This window comes from Chelonoidis abingdonii, chromosome 2, assembly GCF_003597395.2.
Source record: "Chelonoidis abingdonii isolate Lonesome George chromosome 2, CheloAbing_2.0, whole genome shotgun sequence".
NCBI lineage: Eukaryota > Metazoa > Chordata > Testudines > Testudinidae > Chelonoidis > Chelonoidis abingdonii.
Genome location: NC_133770.1, coordinates 238,981,800 through 239,008,340, shown reverse-complemented (window position 1 = coordinate 239,008,340; position 26,541 = coordinate 238,981,800). Strand labels below are relative to the sequence as shown.

At 42.4% G+C, this 26,541-nt stretch overlaps 1 protein-coding gene and 1 long non-coding RNA gene across 2 annotated transcripts in view; one reads left to right on the top strand and one right to left on the bottom strand.

Moving 5' to 3' along the window:
- Positions 1–16,105, bottom strand: part of VXN (vexin) — a 23,689-nt gene extending 7,584 nt beyond the window's left edge. The window contains exons 1-3 of the mRNA XM_032777033.2: positions 16,011–16,105; positions 9,951–10,006; positions 22–154 (exon numbers count right to left, since the gene is read on the bottom strand). Coding sequence (XP_032632924.1) covers positions 22–154; positions 9,951–10,006; positions 16,011–16,077 — 256 coding nt within the window. The 5' untranslated portion in view covers positions 16,078–16,105. The remainder of the gene's footprint in view (positions 1–21; positions 155–9,950; positions 10,007–16,010) is intronic.
- On the top strand, positions 3,690–26,541 carry LOC116822871 (uncharacterized). Its single transcript, XR_004373262.2, has 5 exons — positions 3,690–3,905; positions 9,963–10,140; positions 19,836–19,974; positions 22,605–22,736; positions 26,465–26,541. It is a non-coding gene; the product is annotated as an uncharacterized LOC116822871 (long non-coding RNA).

The following is a 26,541-nucleotide window of genomic DNA, read 5'->3' as shown; positions in this document are numbered from 1 at the left end:
AAGTCATAGCTGAGGACTTACTGTGCTTGGCAGGACAGAATCCTTCCTGTTCATTCTGCAAGCTGCCAAAGTTCCTCACCACATCTTTGTATAGGACTTGGCTTGGAAGCAAGTCCTCTGTCCTACAGGGCCGATAATCAGACACTGCCACCACCTACGGGAAAGAGACAAAACTGTCCAATTACAAATGTCCTTCATTGGAGCTATGTATGAATGTAAGGCATTAGAGTCATTACAGTGGAATCTCTGTCATTGGTTCTGTTGCATTTAGTCCTTCAACTTGTTTCCGCATAAATGAAAGGGGAATATTTTGATTTTGAAATGTGACCATGAGGAATGATAAACGTGTTGGAAAATTACCTGCATTCTCTTTGCAGTTGCGATATGTATGTGCATCTTTCCGTATTTATATCAAGGGCTAAAGTGAACATTTTAAAAATGACAACTGCTTTTGAAAACACTGGTTTTTGGATGCCCAACTTGAAACACTGTGGATATAATTCTCCATAGCCTTGTACCTTGGGCAGACTTCTTCCCCGTTCGTCTCAGTGGGAGCATCCTCTCCATAGACTACAGGGGTGTACATGCGGTTGCTTGCTTTAGTGGCCCCTTGAAGAGCACAATGAGCTTGCTTTTGCTTCGAAGAAGTCAAAGGGTAGCTCAGAAGCTGGGCTGTCACAAGGGGGGTGAAGGCACACGCCACAAACCAGGCAGGAGTCAACCATGCACTCTCCCGAGCCATAGTCAGACACATTATCCATTTCACCACTGGCCCCTACACCTTAGCTTTTCTCTGGGATGGCCATGCTGCCTCTGTGAAGCAGAATGGTAGTGTGAGGGGAGACCTTCATGCTCTCAGCTCTGCTTTCCTCTCCCAGAAGACCAGCAGAGAATGCAAGAAGAGAGGCAGCAGCAGGCAAAGATGACAAATGGGGAGGGTTTAAATTCTCATAGGTTATTTCCTAGATTCCCTCTACCCCACATTCGGGGCTTCATGCTTCAGCTGCAATGATGGTTCTCGGGACTTGAGCCCCATGGGGCACTCGAGCGTTCGGGGCTTCAATCCAGTGGGGATGCCTGGGTTGTGGGCTTCAGCCCCGTGGGGTGTGCTGGAGGCTGGGGTTCGAGGGTTCCCCCATGAAGTCTTGCAGAGCCTCTGAAACTGGTTTTGGCTTCTCCTAGGCATTTGAAAATATTTACCAGCCCTCTTCCAGACATCTCCAGCTGATTTAAATCCTGATTCCAAGGATGCCAATAGCCGTAAGCCTCTTGCTGCTGCTCAAGCAGTCACTACTGGCTCTCATTTAGTTGCTGCAATTTCCCAGGCCTTCTGTAGCAGCTACTAATACTCTGCAAACTCCCAAATGCTGTGCCCACATATTAAGTGGAGTTTGATGATAGGAGCACATTATCCACACTCTTGAGGATCTGCATCAGTTATGACCTAAAGGTGCATTCAATCCAAGCTGTAACAAAACCCTGGATGGTTTGGAACCTGGTTATCGGAGGCCCCATCACACACTACCAGAATCTGGTCAGCAAAGACGCGCAGACTGCACCATTATCAATTGGATGAAGCTGCTGCTGGCAGGGCATTCTCCATTCAGACCCTCAACTATGGATTTCGCTTTCCTCCTTGCTCTGCCAGAGGCCAGATGTGTTAATTTTAGGGCACTCTGCAAAGCCCATCTTTTCTCCCCGGCACTGGGGACAGGGTAGGGAGTGGATTGCTCTTCCCCGGATGTATGACAGAGGATGTGTCACACCCTTCTGTCAGACTGGAGGAACTTCAGATCCTTTACTTTGATGTTGGCCTCGAGAGAGTGTCTTTGGTAAGTACGATACTAGTTGTGAGGGCAAGAAAGAGTATGTGATTGGTTCTGATTTATGCAATTTATGACATGCAGGTGGATTGCTGCATCTACACAGAGCCTCACTGACTTCAGGGAAGCTTTGCATAGGCCCAGCAGTACTCCTGTGCCTTGTAAATTTCAGGCTTCCATGTGTACATGGGTGGGTGGTTTGTTTTCAACTCTGTGCTAACTGTAGGATTTATTTATTTAGCCCTGTTACGTATGTTTTTTAAGATTTCTAGTTATATTAGGTACAAGAGGCCTTGACGCATGAGGAACCATAACAATAAATTATAACATTTCTGTCACACTAACTCAAATGTAACAGCACAACCCCCTACTGAACATTCCCACATACATGTACGAATAGCACACAGCTAACTAATAGCAGTACATTTTCACAGTTTCTTATCTCCTAGCATGATGCCCTCATGACTGGGACTACCCAATGTGTTACTATAAGAAGGCAAGACATAGATAGGCCAGGAAACCAAACCTACTGCAGCCCAGTTTAGATCTAAACAAGATTTGACACTTCTTTAGGTCATCAGGAACATGTTGGGTAAATCACATGGATTATTTTGAAATCACTTTTCTAAATGTAACAGTAAATCAAAATCCATGTGGGTTTTGCAGTTATTCAGGTGAATTGCCAATTATTGGCAGAATCATCCACACCAAACAGCATTACTAAGCTGCTCTCTAAATATTTGATGACTGTTTATATTATGCTTTACTGGGTTATCCTGTTCCTATGCTCGTGAATCCTGAGGCCAATTTCCACTGACTTCTGTTACTGAGTTCGACCACTGAGAGTTATGCTTTAAAAGCAGTGAGGCAGTCCATAGCAGTGCTGTCTCGTAGCCCCAGTGTTAAAATTAGCTTGAAACGAGTATGGAAAAGTGGACAAGGTAGTATCCAGGAGTGCTGTACAGTAATGTGTGGGCTATAGCAACAACACACAAAAACACTCTTGGATAGTGGTTCTCAAACTTTTGTAGTGGTGACCCCTTTCTCACAGCAAGCCTCGGAGGGCGACCCCTCCTTATAAATTAAAAACACTTTAAAAAATATTTAAGACTATTATAAATGCTGGAGGTGAAGCGGGGTTTTGGGTGGAGGCTGACAGCTCGCGACCCCCCAGGTAATAATCTTGTGACTGCCGAGGGGTCACGACCCCCAATTTGAGAACCCCTGCTCTTGGAATTAACAAACAGCATTCCCATTCCAAAGAACTGAGCAAACAAACAAAAGTGAAGCAATTAAAGACATGACTTTGATTACAATTTTGTGGCTTAGCCTCTAAAGAATTATGTGGTCAAAAGAAAAATGCCATATTTTATGAGCTACGTTCTTGTCACTGGGCAGATTGGGCACTACTTTTAGTAGGAGAAGTGCTAGAATGTGCAGCAATATTTGCCACTTTTTCTGCCATGTAATCAAATGTCAGTTTCAATCAAGACTATTTTTATATAATTCCAGTCCACATTTTGGGGGATGAAAAAGGGAGAATGGGAGGAACAGATGAGGGGTGGAGCTATAGTGAAAATGTCAGAAGGACTAAAACGAGCACATTGAGGGAACGTTTGAATTTTTAAATCATGCATCTTTTTTTTTAATTTCCATGATTGCCCTCTTGGAAAGGATTCATTTTAAAGTGACTGAGGTTACCTCACAAGGTCAGTCACATGAATGTATAAATCACTTAATACAGCACTGGCATACTCAAGTGCTGGTGCTATGAAAGAACCTGGCAGGTTTCCAGATTGCTTGCTATTTTTGCTCTTGTCTGGGATTAAATTTGTGCATCCACTGTGATTACCAAGGTAGAAGACATCATGCCATCCCAGGCAGACCTACAATGCTAACAGTAGGCAGATGTGCAAATGAAAAAAAATATAACCACTCCTTTTCTTTGTGTGGAAGAAAAAGTTGACCATCACAATATCCTCAAAGGCTTGTATTTTCCAGCACATACGATGCTATTGGATGATTACACATTAGCTGCAGTCAGCTGCACTAAACTGAAACATGGAAATCAACAACTACAAGGTTGGTGGTTAGTTATTTTTGAAAGCCCAGTTTATGTCCTTATTTGCAGTGCACAGACTATCCTTGTGCTGTGGTACTCTGATTGTAAATGTGGGATCATCAGCACTGACAAAAGAGGACAGTCAAGAGGGTTATTCTCTAGGAATGGAAGAAAAACAAACTATAAATAGGCACAAGATTTCTTTAAAAAAGTGACAAGACAGGCACATGCAGCTCAAATTAAATGTTGCAGAAACCACTGCCTGATCAGCAGCGACAAATGTATATTGAGATTATAATGATCACGGTAAAGGATAAAAATAGCAGAACAGGATTGTGACTAGAGCGGGTTAAAAGTTTCTGTCAGAAAATGCTGATTTGGTAAAATCAAAATGTTTTGCAGGAATGTCTTGATTTTTGTCAAAAATTTCAAAAGGAGATTACCTAAACATTTCATTTTGATCAGGTTCAAACTAATTTAGATGTATTTTGTTTCGACTTTATCATTTCGACTTTTATATTGTAAATTAGTCAAAACAATGAAGTCCAAATGAAATGATACAATCCAAATGAAGTATGTCATGGTATTTTGTGTACGGAAAAATTCTGAGATTTCAACTTTTTTGTCCTGATTTAGGGCAAAACCAAGTTTTGAAATCTCTGAATTTCCCATGGAGTGGAAATTCCATTTTTTGACCATTTTAAATTATGATTTAGGATTGTAGGAATGCATGTTTGAGAATGTTTTTACTCATTCAAACACCCTGAGTGTAGACTTTCTGCTGGGACAGATCTTTTTGAGGTTCATGTTCCATTTAACACCATCCCCTTAAGATATATGGATGCAATGGGCTGACTGAGCAACCAAGAATAGGCATTGGGATTGCAAGAAATGTAGTGTTGTGTTGTTTTCAGTCCATTGATAGGTGTGCTACACTGCAGAAATAGGGAGGATTCTTGAAGCAGAGAGTGGAGCCTGCTGACTCTGGAGCACAGAGTGAGAGAATAATCTAGAAGGGAGGGAGCAGCCGGGGAACTGGAGAAGAACGTCTTTGACAATGGAAGATGGTGGTGAGAGATTTCTATGTAGGGAACTCTGCAGAAGAAACAGGTCTGGGGCAAGCACAAATACCTTCCAGACAAAGTCCCAAAGCTGATAAAGAGGGGTCTGCACAGGCTGAGAGAAAGATAAAGCAGAACTGTCAAAGGGTACGTCTACACTACAGGATTATTCCGATTTTACATAAACCGGTTTTGTAAAACAGATTGTATAAAGTCGAGTGCACGCAGCCACACAAAGCATAATAATTTGGTTGTGTGCGTCCATGTACCGAGGCTAGCGTCGATTTCTGGAGTGTTGCACTGTGGGTAGCTATCCCATAGTTCCCGCAGTCTCCCCCGCCCATTGGAATTCTGGGTTGAGATCCCAATGCATGATGGTGCAAAAACAGGTGGCCGATCGTAAATGCGTCACTCCACCCCTTAAGCAACAGACAATCATTTCGTGCCTTTTTTCCCTGGATCGTCTTGTCACTGTCACCGTCCACCGTATGGTGTTTACTGGATGCCCACTGACAGAGGTGCGTACTGCAGCGCTACACAACAGCTTCATTTGCCTTTGCAAGGTAGCAGAGATGGGTTTACAGTCATTTCTGTACTGTCTGCTGTGCCATTGTAAATTGGCGATGAGATGACGGTTATTTCAGTTTTCTGTATCATCTGCTGCTGTCATAGGTGCTCCTGGCTGATCTTCGCTGACGTCGGCCCAGGGTGCAAAGACAAAAATGGGAATGGACTCCCCAGTCATTCCTCCTTTATGTTGTATTCTAAATTAGTCAGCCTGCCTAGAATATGGGCAAGATACTAGAGAACCAAAGAGCACAGCTGCTCCATGTCAGAATCCCGCAGAAAATGATGAGCTGTATGCCATTTCTAGGGGTGCCCTGCAACAACCCCACCGTTGCTTCCCTTCTTCCCGACTTCCTTGGCTACCGTTGGCAATGTCCCCACATTGTGTGATGAGTAAAAAAATGCAGGCAATAAGAAAACACTGACTTTTTTAGTGAGCATAAAGATTGGGGGGAGCCAGCCTTCAGCTGCTATGATAGTCCAGGCAGGAACATTAACAGTAGTGGGGAGAGGAGCCCAGCCTCCTGCTGCTATGATGTCCAGGCAGTACAGAATCCTTTTCTTTAGACATTGAAAGGGGGGTGCAGGGGGCCAATGGACTCAGCCCCCCAAGGGGTTTACCTTTAGTGGGATTTTTTGAAAAAAGGGGATTTCGGTTAACCAAAAGGGCCGTTTTTCTTTGTTTTTACCCCAATCTTACCAGGTATGACGGAGTCTTCCATTTTTACCCAAGCACTCCCAGCTGACTCATCTGAGCCGAGGAGCACTCACGGGATGATGAGAGGATGGGCTATCCGTCCTTTTACGACTTCCATCGCCACCAGGAGGGAAGGGGAGAGGTGCTCGGTATTCAGTGCTGCAGCACCGCCACTACCAGCAGCATGCAGTGATATAGGGTGACATATAAAAAAGTCAAGAAACGATTTTTTCCCCTTTCTTCACGGGGGGAGGGGAATGTAAATTGACAAACATTTATACCCTGAACCACCCAGACAATGTGTTTTGAACCCTACAGGCATTAGGGAGCTCAGCCAAGAATGACACAAATGCCTTTATCGGTGGACATGTGGATAGCTGAGGGTACCGTCAGTACCACCACTCTCTCCCTCCATGAGCGTCACTCTGATCTTTGCCTTCCGTTACGCTGTCACACGCACTGCCTGGCTGTGGACTCTGATATCATAGCCCGTGCAGATAATTAATTTTCCAATGCAGTTCAGTTCATATCGTCTCTTGTTAACTGACTGTGATGAACAGCCTATTTTCCTCCATGCAGCAAATAGATCCAGTATCTCTCACAGGCCTGATAATGCTGAGTAGCTCTTATTTTAGATTTGGAATAGCATCCACCACCCATCTGATCTAGAGCTCCACGCTGGGCAAACAGGATGAAATTCAAAGTTGCAGGGCTTTCCTGTCTCACCTATGAGCGTGAACTCCGATTCGATTGAGGCTGTTCCAGCACGGGATGCACAACGGGCACTGTTGGATACTGATGCCCGGAGGGCCAATACCGTTGATTGGTGCGGCCACACTAAACCTAATCAAATAATGACTAATACACAAGAGACTTAGTCTACTCAGGGAGGAGTTAAGGAGTACAGAAACCGGTTTAATAAGAGCCCTTTATAGCGATATAAAGGGCCTCTTTGATGGACGGGTGCAGCTTTAATCAGTTTAATGCTGCTAAAATGGTTTAATGCGAGTGTAGGACCAGGCGAAGAGAGAGCAAGAGAAACACACATAAAGGGACTTGGACTGGCCTAAGCTGGATTTTGCAAGAGGCAGGGAGGAAAAGAGGGGGCGGCCCTAAGACATAGAAGAAGGCAAAGAGCTGTACCAGAGTATTAAGCTGGCGATAAATAGCTTTCAAGAGGAGGCTAAGTCTTAAGGACTTATGTTATTTCCATGCAGCAGTGTGAAGAAGAAAATCACTCAGTATTGGGAGTCCCCCCGGAGCTGTACTCGGACTCAATAGTAGACACCATCTCATGCCGCTGACAGAAATATACGGCTAGTTTAAAGGAAAGCTGCAACAAATGAGTGTAATAAGACAGTAAGAGAGGAAAGGAGAAGTGAATAGGGCGGGATCAACAGCAATGCACAGGCTGGAGTTTTAAATAAGCTCTTTTTTTTATTTCCTCCTGTTCGCTCCTTCAGTTGGGCTACCTCCTTTTTTTCTGATTTCCTCGTAAAAGTTTAATAACTAACCAGTCAGAGACTTTGGGTCACGGTTTAGCTCTCCTTGCACACCCACAAACAGGGCGTAAACAGGTGTAAGGAACCCCACTAATGACCCTACATGGGCATCCAGAATTGCGGCTTATGATGTGGTGTAACCCTTGCCCCTCTGAAGTCTTGCAGAGCACTAACGCCAAGGGGTTCAGTATCCAGGGATCTTCCTTTAAGTAACACACATCGCAAAGAGATTGTCAACTCAAGACGCTCTGGAGCCCTAATCAACTTCAAAGTCGGCCTCAAGTGACGGACACCTTAAACATACCACACCTCCTGGGCGCCTCTAAGGGAGCAATAACTTCCCACTCTCGCAGCACGAAGTTATAGTCTAACAACCTATTTTAAATAAGGAAGAAATCAGTGCGGCAGTTACCTTTGGAGAAACTCTAACAAAGGAGAGTTATATTGACACCAACCATATAATCAAAAAACCCCACCTCAAGTACATATGCATGTCCTTTTCTCCCTTAGGCTTAAGTCCAATCACTCTCAATCAATCACCCACAAAGTCGTACTGTCAACGCACCAAGATTCAACGATGTCTACTGTAGAGGTCCCTCCCCTAGCACTAGGGTGAAAAAGGGCACTTACTGTCTCAGGGCAACTGGCCTGCGTCATCCGGGGTTCTTCCGCTCCACGAACTCTCCGCTACCAGCCACTCCACTCGCTCCTCCAGCCGTCCTCACAACTGCTCACGACCGCTACACCAGCTCCCCGTGAGCACTGCCCAGTTGTCCTGCAAACTGCTCGGCTCACTCCTCCTGGCCACTCCACCTCATGTCCTACAGCACTCATCTGCCAGGCTGCTGCCCACCACTGCTCCCATGGTCTGCTTCAGCCAATCATCCAACAAACTAGCTCACTCTGCCACTAGCTCTTCTCGGCAGATATAAGCTTCAGGTCCCCACTAGTGCACAGTTCAGTGCAGCTCAAGTAATTTACAATGCTCTTTGCAGCTCTGGGACTATACAAGAGTTTGGGACGTTGTCAATTTCGAGCTGCATGCTGAGCATTACACGCATTAGATCCAGAACAGTGGGAAGCCCAATCTGCTAATGCCACCATGTGCCCCAAGTGAGTTCAGTTCTCAGATTCCTAAACGTTAGAGATCCACATAGGCGAAATATTAACCTGTATAGAGTTCATGGGAAAAATCAGACGTGTGGCATTCTACAAGTGAAAGTATGAAGGGGTGGAACTAGTGACATCTGCTCACAACAAGCTACACACAGACACAGAACCTGTCCCCACCCTCTCTCAATTAAGCTGGGTTTAAGACCCTGGCCTGCTACGCACTACCCCACACACTGAGGTTGAGCGTCTTTCTGTCAAAAGCGTCCACAGCCTCCCCATTCACACAAATCATGGGGAATACAGCTTTTTGTTTCCTCCTGCCCAGAATAACAAAGAAATGTGGGAGCGATCTCCGAGAGCTGTTCATCAATCACCATCCAAGCCTGTGGGCTTTGTATAGTTTGAGGGGGGATGCCAATGCAATCTGTCCACACCTTTTGAGATTCTTGACATTCTTTCCACACTCCCTACAATCACCAGCAGATGTCAGGATACATCCTCATCCTGACTCTGCTTACATGTGTATCTGTGCGGCAGGGCGGGGGGGGGGGAGAGGGGGAATCAACTGCTGTCAGACTGTTGCTCTCTTTAGCAGCTGAGTGAGGAGTGGGTAATCAGGAGTGGACACAGTCTTGGCTCCAACCCCCAGTGCACAAGCCAATGCTCCCAGTGCACAAGCTAATGGTCCAGCACTGGCACAGAGGGGAAAGCAAGCTGTGCTAGCAAAAACGGCTGGCACAGATTGCATCTCCCTGGATCAAGGGGGATGTACCAGAGTGTGAGTCTCAGAGGGAGTCACAGGCTGGTTCCTGAGGTGAACTACCCTCCCAGCTCCTTCAGACAATCATTTTCTGAGAAGATATTACGTCGTTTATTTTGTTATAATGTTTTAAATTAATTTTGAATAATTTTGCTTGGAAAAAAAAACAATCTTTTTGAAGAGTTAAGAAAACCTTTTTTCTAAATACCTACCATTTTCCAGAAACTTTCTAAAAGTTTTGCCCAACTCCAGACACCATTTCAGTTCTATGCTCCCCATGCCCCAACCTGGAAAAGTGTGCTTTCCCATCCATGAGACTTTCAAGTTAAGCCAACTAGAATACAAAAAATGGATACTTTTCTTACTCTTTTTGTTAGGATGTGTTGCGTGCTTTTGGCTTTTCTTCTGGCTGGACTACATGCTGCAAAGAGAATGAAAAAAACACGATCAGCATGCAATAGTGGCTGACACAAGAGATGACAGCTTCAGACACGGATGTATATTATATACTATTTAGGTTTTTGGTGATTAACAGTAGAAACTGGCAAATCTCAGGTTGGTGTAATTTGTTATGAGATCATCAAAAATGCAAGCACAATGTATTTGAAATGTCATTACCAGCTCTGATGCTGTGTCTTTGTAACACTAACAGACTGCAGATGGTGGTGGGTGGGATTGAAACTGGGGCCTCTGACGTGTAGTGCATGAACCTCTACTGCATGAGCTAAAAACCCTATCATGCTTTGTGAAGGCTGTAGGGCAGATTCATTACTCTCACGCTCTCTAAGTGGTCTCATTGCCATTAGATGGGACAGAGCACCACACCCAGGAGGTGTGTGGGTTATATCTTCACTTTGCCTACAATAGCGTGCAGTGCTGGGACATGTTTCTTGTTCCACAGAAAGACCCATGGAGTACTAGGTGTAGCTGGCAACATTGGAATTGTGTTTTGGTGGCTGTAGCTGGCAGCACCACTCTCACAATATTTATGATAGTCTTGAAGCGCCATGTAATTACATGAGATTCTTGGTTTTTGTTTAAAAAAAATGTAAATTGCTAGCTCTTGTAATTCAGGAGAGAAGCTGGGAAAAATGTGGCCACAATGCATCCAAAAGACACAAAAACTAGAAGATAAATAAAAAGAACCCAAAAAGTGGCATTAGTAATATCTCATGCAACTATTTTTAAGCCAATGTCATGATTTTTTAAATTGAGGCTTGCAAGGCTGTAGCAGTGATGTTAGGTGAAATATGCACGTGAAACTAGTTTGCACACATTCCTTTTACTCATGAAATTTAGGATGTTGATACAAAGTCTCAATAGTAGTAGATGGTGCTTCTAACAAGGTCTCCAAATGAAACTGATTTTCTTAGAGAAGGAAACAGGGGCTAATATGGCTTTCAAAATCTACAATGCTTTTACTTACATCAAATGCCACCAAGAGAAGGACCTTCAATTCCAGTGACCTCGCAGAGGAAACACAACCTCTTGCTTTCTTCTAATTGGGAAATAAAAACCAGAGGGGACATTGCCTGGAAAAAACATCCCTCTCAGATTTTTTAGGATCACTGTGTAGCTGCCGTATTGTGAAGTCTTCATTAATTAGAGCTGTGTGAGTAGTTCCTTTCAAATTTCATCTGGTTTCATTACCCAGTTGACACAGGCCAAGCTAATGACATTTTTGGAGAGGGCCTAGGCCCAGACTCAAGTAAACATGGGCCAGTTTATAGTTTTATATGGAGATGAGAGGTAGATTTGAACTGTGGACTTCAGAGCCAGGTAATCTAGCTGTGCTGATGGAACATATTTGTGACACAGTGTACCTCAGAATGATGCCTTGTAACCCCCATAGTCATATATCACTGTGATATTTTGTACAAATCATGCCATGTAAGGTATCATATGAAAAGTCATGATCTACTGAAACCGAGTGTTCTGTCCAAATATGTCTATCATTAGCATGTATAAAGTTATAAGATTGTGTTGTATGGGTGTTACTGAAATGTGCTGTAAGTTTGCTATTGACATGTAAAGGATCCCTGCCCAGGTGGGTGTTTCTCAACTGTGTGACTCAACTATCCAAGCCCCACACAATGGAAACTGCTGGATCACTGTGACTTGGGGGCTGCTTGTTCACTGTGGCTCAGCAAAGCCAACCAAGCCATGCCTGGGCTAGGGTCTGCGAGGCACACGGGTCAAGGGTATAAAATAAGTGACAGTAGCATCATGTCTTAGCCTTTCTTTTCCTGCACCTTTGTGGGACACAACTGGGATGCCAAGAAGACAAATATCGTCAGAGGAGACTGGTCCAGGCTTCAGGGGGAAGTCTGTGCACTAAGGACTGTAACATCCAGGGAGTGAGAATATTGCTTGATCTAAATACTGTCTAGTGTAATAAGGTTTAAGATTTAGATTGTGTGCTTATTTTTATTTTCTTTGGTAACATCTCTGACATTTTATGCTTACTACTTATAATCACTTAAAATCTATCTTTCTATAGTTAATAAACCTGTTGTATATTTACCTAAAACAGTGTATTTTGCTTAAAGTGCTAGGGAATTCTCAGCTCAGTTACAAAGGCTTGTGTGTGTCCTCTCCACATTGAAGGAGGAATGGACTAGGTTATAAACTTACAATACAGGCTTCTGACCAGGACAGAATGCTACAGCTCAGGGATGCAAAGTCAGGGAACTGGGGGGATTTTCATGCAATCTAGCTGGGTATGGGGCTCCACCTGCAGTTGTGCTGAGTGATAACAGCTTCCGGAGGGGTTTACTGCTTGTCACTAGCAAAAACATTGGGAAAGACAGCCCAGGCAGTACCTCAGTTCCAGGTTGTACCCCAGGGATCCCATCACAATATTAATGACTTTTTATTAAGCTATGAAAATATATACATTATTGCCCCTTTGGCTTGATCATTTAACCACAATGCTGGGCCTAGCTGTATTGTTTCTGTTCAGAGACAAAACTGATAGTATGAGAGAGAGAGATTTCTTTGGTGCAATCCCTTTTATTTGCAAAAAACGTAGACAAGTCCTGTTACCCTGAACACAGTGGAAATAAAGACCAGCAGGCAGTGTTCTTGCTCACAATTCTAAGCCTGCCTATGCAGCCAGCACTCTGTCCAAAAGAAACTCTTTTTCTTGGCTTCCTCTTGGAGCCATGCTATCCATGCTTCTCTCAGTGGCTGCTTGCTTCTGCCACTGACACATAAACCTGCAATCCAGTCAATGCCCTTGTGTTTTTGCCATCCATTCCCAGAGAAACCCCTCTTATTCTCCCTGAGCTAGTATTTGCTCAGGAATTCCATATAGCCAGTGCTGTGGGCAGTGGCTTCTATACTTGCAGCTATATTAGTGCATAAAGGAGCTCAATTGCTTCTTCCATTTGGCCAGAATGGAAGGCAGCTAGCATACCCAGCTGCTTCAATGAGGGCTTTGCTTGCCCATAGATCAATGACATGCTTGCTGGTAGTCACCAACCCCCTCCAGCACACCAGTATGTTTAAGCTGAATGGTCTTGTGTTTCTCACTCCATCCCCTTCTTGTTACTTGTTGCCTTTCTTTGTATCTTTAAAGCTAGATTGTAAACTTTCTGGGGCAGGTTTGGCCCCTGTCTTACTCTTTGTGCTGTAAAGTACCCTGCACACATTTGAGTGCTGTGCAGTGAGTAGGAATAATTAATCATTTCTCCAGCATTCAGCCATGCAGGATTTGGTGTTCTGGTTCAGGCCCATTACAGAGAAAGGTGGTAGGCTGCACTTGCAAAGTTCAAATCCATATCTTAATCCAGAGCCAAACTTTGAGAATGGGGGCATCATAGGGTTATAGGGGCCTGCAAGGTTCATCAAGTCTAACTCCCTGTTAAGATACAGGATTTGTTGCGTCTAAGCCATCCAAAACAGATGGCTACCCAGCCTTCTTTCGAAAACTTCCAATGAAGGCTCTTCCACAACCTTGCTAGGCAGTCTGTTCCATGGTCCTACTGTTCTTAAGTTAGGAAGTTTTCCCTAAACTTTAATCTAAATCTGCTTTGCTGTATTTTGAGGAGGTTTGGGGTCCAGGGATTCTGTTCAGTCTTAAACTCTGGTCAAAACCAAATGAAGCCTGCAGTTTTGGATGGTTTCTTGCAAAATCAGGTGTCACTCTCAATCTCCAGTTGAGTTTTGCTTTGCGTTCTTGGAATCATTCAAATTCAGGGGTTACCAACACAAATGAATGTTTGTAAGGTACTTTGAAGATGTGCTATCTCTAGGTATTATAATTTGACTAATGAATCATTTAATGCTACGATTCTGGCTCTCTCTATATTCCTATGAGGTATCGTTAATATTAGACACTCATCTCCCATTAATAACACTTTGCTCTTACACAGATTTTTTCATCCAATAGTCTTGAAAGGGCTTTGCAGAGATGAATGTGTCTGACCATGCAGAGTTTACCGAGAGGGAAACTGAGGCACAGTGAAGTTAAGATCAAAGTTTTCAAACTTGAGTGCCTAATGTTGGGCACCTAGACCCATATTAGTGGTTTAATTTTAGAGGTCCAGAGTAGCTGTAGCTGCCACAGAAAATCAGACCACTATTTAGAAGTCTTAATATGGATTTAGGAGTCTAACTTTAGCAATCCAGGTTCAAAAATTTTGGCCTGTATTATGTTTCCATGGTTATACAATAAAACAATAGCAAAGGCAGGAATAGGTCCAAACTCCACTGATTTCCAGGTCCACGCTCTAACCTCATCTAGACAATACTGCCTCCCTATAACACATAGTGCTTGCTCACTTGACTCACTACACTGAGAATGTGCTCCCAGGTAAGAAATAGTTACAGGTATGTATAACATGTGACACAGTGTTCAGCTGCAGGAAGGAGGCTGTATAAGCATCAGTTAAAATAATACACATGCCATTAAGCGGTTATGGCTCCAGTTTCACCAAGTTCATGAAGTGGGAGGGAATTCACAAGCATCCCTACAACCCTTTGCCTTGTGAGGTTTTATATTTGAAAACAGTGCAAGAGGGAGACAAAATCAACTGAACAGAGTGAAGGGGATTTTCCATAAATGATATAAATAAGCTATGGCTCATTTTTGAAGTTGCCCACAGGTGTCCAATGAAATGAACAAACAACCTCCCTCCCCACAAGTCTAGATTTCACTGGGAAAGTAATGGCTACATTCACTTATGTCTTACAAACGAAACATTTTATCAAAGAGGAGGCAGACAAGTTTAACGGATAGAAAAATTACCCATGTCTCTCAGGGCAGTTAACCTATTTAATGTCTTACTGGACAGTGCAGGGTAGTGTTGAGTTTCCATATGTTCTCTAATTTGGGGAAATATTTTGTTATTTTAATTATGTCGCTGATGCCCAGATACTCCATGGTGAGTTCCTGATAAATGTGGGCACATTTTCAGCTTATTTGTGAGCCACTGGCCAAATCATTGCATGTGTTCTGCCAGTGTAAGCAGCAATCAGCCTACATGAGCTGAGGAAAGGAACTGCATGAAAGGGAAGTCACAGTACTGGCAAACATACAGCTACTTGAATAGCCATTGAAGTATGAGTGAATCATGAAGCTAGACATTAGTGACCTACTTGCACAGGAATACGACAGCAGGGAAAAAAGCGGAGAGACCACTGAACCTTTTTTTCTTGATGGGGGATATAAATTCTAGCAGAAACATGCTTCTGTAATTTGCCTACTGAAAGGATGTTTATATGAATGATCCACAGAATTTAACAGATGAAAACAGTTACAATGCTGGCCACATCAGTGGGTCTATTCATGTTGAGAAAATAAGAAGCAGAGTGCCCGCGTTTACAGCTTGCAAATGCAGATTAGATCTGTCCCCCACAAATAGTTTTTCATGCTTTTATCTGGCTTCTTTTGGTATAAGCAGTTATTGAGTTTAAGCTATGTTCTTCACTCAAATGCATACTGTGTTTTGTCTGGTATTTATTCTTCAAATTATCAGATGTAAGTCAGGTTAATACACATTCATTCTTAAGACATGATTTTGGAAATGTTCCCTTTATTGATCCAGCAGACACTTGCTCAATATATAGCTAGTTCCAGTAAGTGAATAACTCTTCATGGAATTACATTGTTATTTTCTATGTCATAAACCAGCCCTACTGTTGTGAGCTATGCCTTAGTGATCACCTATTCAGAATATAAACAAAATCACATGGCCTCAAGAACATTCATCTCACATTTTTTCCTATGGAAATATTTCACCTATCTACATTATCCAGGCATCTGCATGCATTAGCGTCAGAGCAACTAGAGAACACAGAAGTGCAAGTACAATACAGTAGAACAAAGAGATGAGTTTATCACTTGAAAGGATTTCTCTACCAGTAAAACATTCTAGATAAAAGACAGCACTGTCTGCTACTCTGCTTTAACATGTACTCACATTTGGATGAAATCACAGTGGTGAAAACTTCTAAATTTTCATCACTACAGCTGTAAATCTGGTGCATTTTTCACCTCTCTCTTCCGACTGCCTGTCGGCTTCATGCAATTGCTCTGAACTTCCGGTAAATAGGTTTCACTAATCCAATCTGGCTCTGTGATCATTGTCCAGATCTACAAAAGACAGACTGATGCTGTGATCTCATCCATATTCTTAATTGTAACATTTTTTACTACCATCTGTCTTTATATGAATTCTATGAATGCAAAGATTTAATTTAGCTGTGACTTAAGCCTTTGCCACATTTTGTTTTGTGTCTTTCCTCCTATACAGGTTGCCAAAGCCTCAGGAATAAAAGTGGTTAGTAATGTAAGCAAGCTGGGTCTGTTTTGTCAGCTGGTGAATTATCAAATTGGATATCTGTTCTTTGAAAAGCTACTTCTTTTTATGATTTTTCTTAGGTTTCATGTTATATATTCTTTTACATTTTTAAGTCTCTCCATATAATGGGAATCCAGTAATTGACACAGGTAGTCAAAAAGTATATTGTATTTCAAAGTTTCTATAACTGCATATGTACAGACGATAGTGCCTGGATCCTGGTATCTTGACCAAAATTTTCAAACATGGGTGCTAAAAGTTGGGAATCTAAATCCATATTCAGGCACCTTAATAAATGGCTAACTGCCAAAAGGTGCTGAGCACACATTGAAATCAAAAGAAGTTGTAGCTCTTCAATGCTCTGAACATTTTTTTGGTGTGTAAATACAGATTTAGGTACCTATATTTGAAAATTTTGGCCCTAGATACCATGTGATGGGTGTGTTAGAAATGCCTTGGATAGATTTGCTACAGCACTCACATAACTAGTGTAATAGCTACCCCTAATTACTGTGCTACTATTATATCAGCCCAGTGGGAGGCACATTCACTACCAGCATGCAAATATAATTGACACAGAAGTTAAGCTAGCCCTCTGCCAGAATTGTTAACATCCATTAGTGTATGTGGAGTTCTTCGTAAGCTTGAAAACTTCTCTCTTACACCAACAGAATTGGTCCAATAAAATATATTGCCTCACCCAGCTAGTGTAACATCCATTATTGACGTCCCCAGATGAGAGGTGCTAGAGAAATACCGGCTGTCACTGTCATTTTAATACAATCTTTTTTCTTTACCCCCCCCGCAATATTTAACCAATTATAATCCTGGACCAAGAATCGTTTCAGCTTTAGGGGTTTCATAAGAGGACGAAGAACAAGTTGGCATCACTCGTTGCCTTCCAGGGCAGTTTCCTGCTGTTTCATGGAAGCAAAGCTATTAGGCGATCCATTGTTACAGAAAATGCTGGAGCGTTTAAAATAATCAGCGGGACGGCAATATAATCAACCAAAAGTTCAATTGTTTTTTTTATTGTGCCACATGTTCTGCTTGTATGACTGATGTCATTAACATCAGGCTTGGCTGGCGTGTTCATCTGTCTCTTTCCGAACAGGGACACACTCAACAGATGGGGAATTTCACGGCCACAAATGGAATTGTTTATCCTTCTATTATTCTTGTGTCAAGCAATCAAACCAAATCCATTACCCACCAATCAAAAGATCAGCGCACCATCTTTTCAGCCGCAGAGGAGGTTATGCAGTGGGGATTGAAAGCTTTTTAAAAGGATTTAAAAACATAAGCAAGCCCAACACTGAACTGTAGACATAAATGGAAAGCTAGAACAAATTTAGCCTTTTTTTAACCTGCACATTTTAGGAGGACTAGAAGAGGAGACACTTCAAGGTTTTAGCCATTAAGTGTTTTTCTAATCTGGAAACTTGAGATTTATTTTTTTGGTTTGATTGTTTTTTAAATCACAGATATAATTTGGCTTTTGTGTATTTTAAAATAAAACCAGTGATTGGCATTTCATTGTTTTCCTCTGGGCTTAGAGGTGGAAACAAAATGTCAAATTTAAGAACAAAAAGCTGGTTATGTGTTGGCATAAGGCTGTATAGCCTGGGTCTTGAGCAGGCATCTCTGAACATCCAGTCCTACAAGAGACAGTAGATCACAGTTACCCCTGTGTGGAAAATCAGCACAAGGTCTATGCACCACCTAAGACTGCACAATAGGAGTACAAGCCTTAACAAGTGCATAGGCCCTGTGCTGGATCTCTGCATAGGGATTGATTTCACCCAGTTCAGAAAATGAGCTTTTTGCTTCATTTTCCTCCACTCCTACAAAAAGATGACCAAGCACGAGGTATACCCAGGGTCTAATGTGACCTCCAGAGCTGAGGAACGGGAATCAGGGTTTACGGATTCTTGGGCAAATCACCTCTCTGTGCCTCAGTTGTTCTAGCTATACAATAGGTAGGATATGACCTATGCCACGAGGATATTGCAAAGCTTGACTGATATTTGTCAGCTGCTTTGAGATCCTTAAATAAAAAGAGCCACAGTAAATTAAATGTCAGGAAAAAATTGCCCATGCTTACTACATGAACGTTAGACGTCTGTTGGTAGAACAACGTCGTAGAACTCAGTATGACAACCCACTAGAATAGGTCACTCTGGGTGGTTTTTAGGTCCAAATGCAGAGTACTGATTCTTCTCAAAATGTTACAGTAGATGCTGTTCTTCCTGTGGGTAACTAGCCACTGGGTCATTAGGAAGGATATTTGTAACTGTGATTTAAAAAAAACCCAAGACTGGCAAGCTTGTTCTGTGTGTGTACAGCGTCTAGCACGATGAGGGTCTAGGCCATAACTAGGGCTCCTCGGTGCTCCAGTAAAATACACAATATATAATTATGTACGACAGGCCTGATTCTTCTATCCTTACTCACACCAAGTTTGCCTTACTGTGCACATAGTTCCATTAAACTCTCAGACTTTCTGCCACATTGGGTGGAAAATCTCACAAGAATTATTTGACCAGAACTAGAAAACAGGCCTCTTTTAGTTCTGGATTTGGCCTGGAACCCATCTTGTAGGGACAAGCTCAGATGAGGGATCTGAATCTGTATCTCCCAAATTCAAAAGTCTAGAAAACAAGGTTCTGTTTTTTGCCCATTGCTAACAGGGCTGCTGACTGGCAGCCTATGTGCCAGCTCATGCCAAGGTCCTGATGTCTCAATTGAACAGTGACAAATACAGAGCTGAAATCAGTCTGGCTCACCTCTGTGTTAGTATTGTCAAAACGGGCATTAGAATGATAAAAATCTGATTGACGTTTAGACTTTTCATGCCTCTGAGTTGCTCCATAAATTAATCTCACTTACAACATTTGTATCCCGTATTGTGAGGTCATATTTGAGGATTGTGAACCTCTGAGACTGTAAATCACCAGACTGGAGAGAGACGTTAGTTAGTGTGAAAGGTTGATCTTCAACAGAAAGTATTACACTGTTCCCCAGATCAACTAGTGTGGCATCTTGCATTTGCAATTTCCCTATGTATCAAAAAGAGAATAAAAGATTGTTTTTTGTTCTGCTTTCCTCTCCATGAAGATGAGTCATGCAAGTGGACTCCTCCTATCAGCTGAGTTTGCTGCTCAGAGCACATGGCAGGAGATGGATAAAAATCCCATACACTTGGTATTGCTAAACTACTTGGATTTGGGGGAGCAAAGTGGCATAAGCAAGAAATCCCCAGCTGCTTAGCCTTGGTTTGGCCTACAGGACATATAGAGTTTGCTGATTATAGAAGCTTCTGTTACCTTTTGAAACTTACGTTTGTAACTCATTCATGTGTATATATATATATATATATACCTGCTTTAATCTTGTAAATAACTCATTTCCTCTTCCTAGTTAATAAATCTTTATATATTTTAGTATAGGATTGGCTATAAGCATTGTCCTTGGTGTGAGATTGAAGGTGCAATGGACCTGGGATAAGTGACTGGTACTTTGAAACTGGAAGTAACCTAAATATTGCTGTGATTCCTGGAGTAAGAGACCATATTCCACAAAGGTAAGCTCACTGGGATGGGGAGATAGATTGGAGTACTCAAAAGGACTGTGTGTGACGGCATGTGAAAGCGATAGTTATAGTCAAATTATAGTACTTGAGGAGTTTACACTTGATAACTAGCTGGCGAAATCTACGTCTAGAGCTCAAAACCAATTTGGGATTTGTGCCCTGCTTCATAACAGTGTTCCCGGAGTCACACTCCGGAGTCACTACAGGCAGTGTCACAATAACTATAATATATGATTAACATAATAAATTGACTGTGCGTGGTTCTGCTGCCACCAGCAGCGGACTCAAGGAAATGAGTTATTGGCTTATAACATGCCTTCCTTCACTGAAGACTCAAAATTCAATGGGGAAGCCAGTGGGCAGGGCTTAAATGTCGATAATTGTGATGGATCTCTGCCCACCCAACACCTTAATACCCAACAACATCAAAGATAGCCACTGTGACAGTCAGTGGTGGCACAAGCTTTATCATGTGATTTGATTACCAGAGGGGCTGGCAATGGGGGAAATGAGGGAAGCCATGGAGCTCACAACCCTCTCTAGATCAGACAGGCCTCAGGGTTCTTTGGACTACAGCCTTGTACACAGGCTCAGGATGGGCAAAGTGCTTTACTTTGGGTGCAGGGGGACATAAACATGCATAAAACTCTACAGCTGAAAGGCTGAGTTTGATGTTTTACAAAATCTTTAAAAACTGCTGATTTATGCAGATTAATGTTCTTTCTGGGCAGTTTGCCTCCCCTCCCACTCTGGTTTCTGGCCCCTTCAGCACAGCGGGGCTGAGAGTGTGATTCTACAAAAGGCACTGAGTAGCTCCATGTCCAGTGTGACTTACCGTTCCATGTTAAATGGGCGCAGTTTACAAATAAGCAGAGGGTTTTTTTTCACTCCCTTGCAAGCTCGTCCTGGCCTCTAAGACTCAAAGGAGGGTCTTTCTTTGTGAGTAATAATGGTTCTGCAGGCCAGCTTAAGCTCTGAATACCTGAGCAACCTCATTGTCTTACAGCTCTACCCGCTGTGACACCAGTGCAGCTCCATTGTCTTCAGTGGGTTTTCACAGGAGTAATTCATTTGACCTTAGCAAACCATTTTGTTGGAGATGCACAAGCAAGGACAGAACCCAGCTCATGCTCTCTTAGCTGTGTTGACACCGCAGAGTGACATTACTGAATAGCATGACAAATGTCTTTTCTGCAGGAGGGTCATTAAAGTGAGTAGCTACCATGCTGAATTCACACCAGGGGCAGATCTGCCAAGTAAGACGGTACCATTTTTACAGTCACTCTGGCTGCACTTTCAGATTCCCAATTCCACCTCTCTCAAAGGGGGCAGGTTAGTACTATTGATCACGTTTATGATGGCCATGCCTAAGGCCCAACCAAACACGGAGTAGCAGACTGTCCCCACCCCAAAGAGCTGACGATGTAAGTAGACAAGACAGACACAGGGAAGGGATAACGGACTTAACACAAGTAGAGTGAACAATGTGATGACAACAAATGTGATGTTAATTCCATGATTACCGTCTCCTTTTGGAGAGGTAGGTGGAAGGGATAAGCTAAATGGAAAGAAAAATGAAGGAAGAAGAGACATTGAAGGGAAAGCAGCTGATTAGGACAGAGCCGGGGAGAAGAGGAGGGTCAGGGGGCAGGTGTGAAGTGAGGTGGAGGTGAAGAGACTGAGAGGGTGGTGGTTGGAGTGAAGAGCCAGTCAGCATCAGGCAGTCAGAACTAGACACTTCTCCAGTGTTACAGACACTGTCAAAATCATGCCATTGTCACACCCTCAGAAACCGCACTGTGCAGCCAGGGGACTTCTCTGTGGAATTGGCGCAGTCCTGATTCCCTTTTTTAGGCAAAGGAGGAGGGAAACCTGTCCTGTTGAATGGGTCATTGTTAATTACTTGGAAAGGAATCAACTTAAAAAAAAATCTCACTATTGAAAAACAAAACAAAACAATGAAATCCATTAGTGAATTAAAGACACTGAAACATCAGAAATCTTCAGGCCCTATTTATGCTGGCTTCACAAAACATGCTAGTACCTCTCTAACAAACTCAACACTGCTCCCAGTAAAGTCAATGGCAAATATCCCATTGGCTTCACAGGTCAGCTCAGGGTTTCCCTGGCCTGTGTGGATGGGAGCTGTTACCATCTCAAGTCTATAACCTCATTGTTCTCATTAGAGCCTATACTCTGTTGCATAACAGGTAAATCTAATCCCTACTGAGCCACCTGAGCCTATTTCTTACTGTTAACTTGGCAGTATGATAAGACTAAACCACAAGTATTTTTGGAATGAGAGTGAACTCAAATGTATGCACAATTAACCACTTAAAAATAAACTAGGACAAAACTACATATGTATGCTGTTTGCACAGAATCTCTAACACTTGCCTCTGTAGGCCAAAGCTGCAATGTTAGCACTGGGTTTTTTGCTGGAAAAGAACAGTTAAGTGTCATCTGTTGTTCACAGAAATGTGACCAACTGTAACAAAAAGAAAAATAGTAACAAGTGCACCATGCAAGAATAATAGCATAGATGGATGTGGGAAATGAAGCTAGCCAATACCAGTTACTAATGAGCCAGTGCTAGTCTGACAGTCTGCTTCTTTCTCTAGATAAACGAACATGCTAAAAAAAATTAACATGCTGCAAAACAGTCTTATCTTATTCCTATAATGGCTTACGAAAAAGTCGTTCAGAATTATAAGGAGAGCCTCGCAACTTAAAGATTTGTAAGTATATGACGGGTTTGTAAAGTGAGTATTTAAATTTGTGTTAATGTGAGTAAGAAAGTTATTTAGAAATTTTAAAACCATTCTGAACTTCCCAGTCAGTAACAAGAAGCCAGGCAGGATAAGGCAGAAATGCTACTATTTCAAAGGAAAATACCAACTGAAATACAAAGAAAATGTAAACAGAATCCTAACAAAAGCTTCAGAGCATCACACACAATAGTTAAAGATATTGCAGGGTTCTAGAAAAAAGCCGCTGGTTGGGTCATCTAAGAAAGAAAGAGGCATAAATAGGTAATCAATGTGTTTACAAAATTATAGCCCCAATTGTACAAAAGCTGTATGAAGAAGTCCATATGACTACTCATTGTAAGAAGTGCTATGTAGTTGCAGGTTCAGATTCCTAATAATCCATCCCAGCAATGCCCACATCATTGCGTTTCGAGTTAGTTTTAACAAAGCTAGGACCCCAGACCACATGCCCCTGTGAGCAGAACTCCCAAGGAGTTTTGCACATGGAGACCTTGCAGGCTCAGGCCCTGCACTGGTAACGGACTAAAGGCATTTAAAAAAAAAAATCACCCAAAAGTCTGATAGATTCAAATAATACTGTACTAACAAGCCATTACAATGGTGTTGGAAAACAAACTCTCATTAAATCTTTCAGACTTGTTTTTTGATTTTTTTTTAAAGCAGCTTGATCTATATTGATCCAGTGATGACTTTTTCCCAGTCAGCAGGAAATCAGGATCATGTTGGCACCTATTAGACACATATTTTGCTCTATTCTGCTTAACCAAAGCTTAAATAACACTGGGTATTGGCTCATAATGTGGATGATGTCATTTTTTAGAACAGTTGGAAATGTGGTTCCTGCACCTGTGTAGTTGGAGCTATTTGGCATGATGACACATTGGGTCCCATACCACATGGTTGTAAAATGCACTGCTTGGATACCTAGGCAAAGATCACTAAATGCCACGTATTGCTCTTCCATGGACAACCCCAAAAGATGATGCAACATGAACTGAAACTGCTATCTTTGAACTTACCGACTGCCCGGGCTGCCTTCCCCTTAGAGTGCAGGATTCCACAGCCACATGCTGGGGATGGGCATATGACCTTTGGGGTGAGCAGATATGTTGGAAATAAAGAGGAGAGGCCATTCTCATGGGCTTCCCTTCTACCTGGCTGTCCAGTCTCCCCTTCCCACAGGGTAGAATGGCCTGAAAGGGAGCTCAGCTTCACTACCTTGTGGTCCAACCTTCTCTGTCCCCTTCAGCCCATACTGAGGATACGATGCTGTACATATCAGGAGAGGAGGGCTGCATGCAGCAAGAGGCAGGAAGCGCCAGGGAACCTAAATCCCACATCAATGAGCCTGCTGCCAATTTACCCCCTTCTTCTAAGTGTCTCATTTGGATCACACACATCCATATTTCCTCAAATGTGTCCACATGTGGTGCCCCTTTCCCGTCCTGCACAGCTGCAAATAAGGGAATAGGCGCGCATTTTAGCATAGTATAAATAAAAAGCTAACTACAGAAAATAAACAATGGAACTGACACTTCCCGCCACTTGGCTGCCTGCATCTAGCACATCACCTTATTCGTGCCCATGCATGCCCTCCTGTAGCAGCTGCATGCTTTCTGCTGTATGCCGCACAATGACATGCAAGATCAAGAACGGTGTCTTTGTAGGACTTCAAAACCAGTTTTCCCCTTTTGTTTGTATTCTACTGTTAAAATAAGACAAATGTAAAACAAGGATGTGAAAAATACCACTGAGAATGTCACTAACCGTTGGCATCAGCACTTAGATACCACAGTAAAAGGTGCATTAGAAAATACCTACTTTGGAGAGAAGCATTACACCCACAAAAGAGCGTTTCCTATTAAGGCTAATGTTCTGTCCTTAACTTACCTCATGGTGTCTGAATAGTGAAGTGCAGATGCTATGGGAGATCACCCAGCGTTATCAAACCCCTGCAATACCTAGGTACAGTTGGCTGAATTTAGAGAGATTGGTGGAGAATCTCCTTGTCTTTGAAACGTTAACCTCTTATGGTAGTTTTTGCACAGTTTGTATGTCAATGCCATACAACATACTGCCATCAACCTAGGGGGAATTCCCATCCTTGTTAGTGAACCTACACTCTGTGCTGAAAGGACTGAGATGGTTATTTGATTTCTTCGCTGATTCAGTCCTTGGCAGTATCAAGAGAGAAGCTAATAAAGGTGTCAAAGATCTTACTACTTTAAGTACATGACTTGTTTCTAGGAATCGGATTAAAGTAAATCTTCTCAGAGAAAGATTTGTTAATGCTGCAAATACATAACAAGGAGGATTTCCAAGATCATAATCTGGGTGTGAGCCAGTCCCTTTCAAATCTCCTCGCCCCCAAGATTTTTGATGTACAAGGAGCTGACGATCCTTACTTGTCATTTTCTTCTGACCCATTCGCCATTAAACTTAAAATGCTTATCCTTATTTATCCCCTGTGGTAATCCATTCAGTTACTCTATAAACCCCACTGCAACTATTGCACAGAGCTCAGTTTAGGATGGGGTTTACTAACATAAAACAGTAAAGGGCTTGTTGGCTGTATGCCAGTGATGGCATCTTCTTCAGAATAATTACAGATTTGTAGATTTTACATCCTTTGGATTTTAATGTGGTTATCTGTAAACACCTGGTGCGCTCCTAGAAATCCTCCTAAAGCACAGCATTGTCACATTGCTCCCTGTTATTTTTCATTCCAGGCCTAGGCAAAGTTTGGAAATCATCAGCAGTCCAGTCAATTGAATGGTGATAATAAATTGTAAAGTATGAGGTTTATTTTTAAAAGATGTCGAGACATATTAGCCCAAAGAATAAATATATCACTGGATCCTTCAGTAGGAGAAAAGTAAATGCCAATCATCTTTACCTAGGGGGGACAAGCCCTATTTTTAGTGCAAACTATTCCCCACTTTCCCACTGTGCCCTGCTAGGAAGCTATGTTTCTCCAATGGAATTCAAAGCCAAGTCTTCCTTTTTTATATATAATTATCTCTATTTCTAGCTTTGAAACGCCTGGAGGAATAGGGAGGGAGTTAGGGATGAGAGGCACATGGAGCTAATCCTCTCCTGAAACACACAGAACTTATCATATCACATTTAAAAATGGATTAAAGAATAAAAATATAAAAGAACTTGAATCTAAGTTCTCATGAGGCAAAAAGAGAACATGTGGGACATGTGATTCTTCACTACCCTGCACAGTCCACAAAAACTTAAACCTGCGTAAAGTGAGCGGCTGTATAACACTTCTCATTCAGAATGGCAGCCTTTAAATCCATGTTATGCAATGACTACATAAATTGCAGTGCAATGGAGAACCAGGGCCATTAGCTTTACTGTGGACAGCCTGCAAATCCCCAGATAGTTCTGATATTAAAGAACAAGAACATCCTGTCATATAAATTGTAGACACCCGTTATAATGATCAAAATGCATTAAGAAAAAATCTGGGATATTTCACTCAACTAATTGCCAAATTACAGTCAACTGTGATCCAAATTAAACAAAAGCAAACTGTATCAAAACATTCCTAATCATGCAAACAGACATGAATCAACCATGTCAATAACTAGGGTGAACAATGAAAATGCTAGGTCAGTGCACTGCAAGTCAGCAGCTAAACAATGGGAACGTGGTTTAACTTGCATGCACCAATACCAAATGGATTCTTCTTCTTGCAGACGAAGCATCACTAAGGGTCTAATCTTTCACCACTGCAGTCAAGGAGAGTTTTGCTATTGACATTAATTGGTGCTGT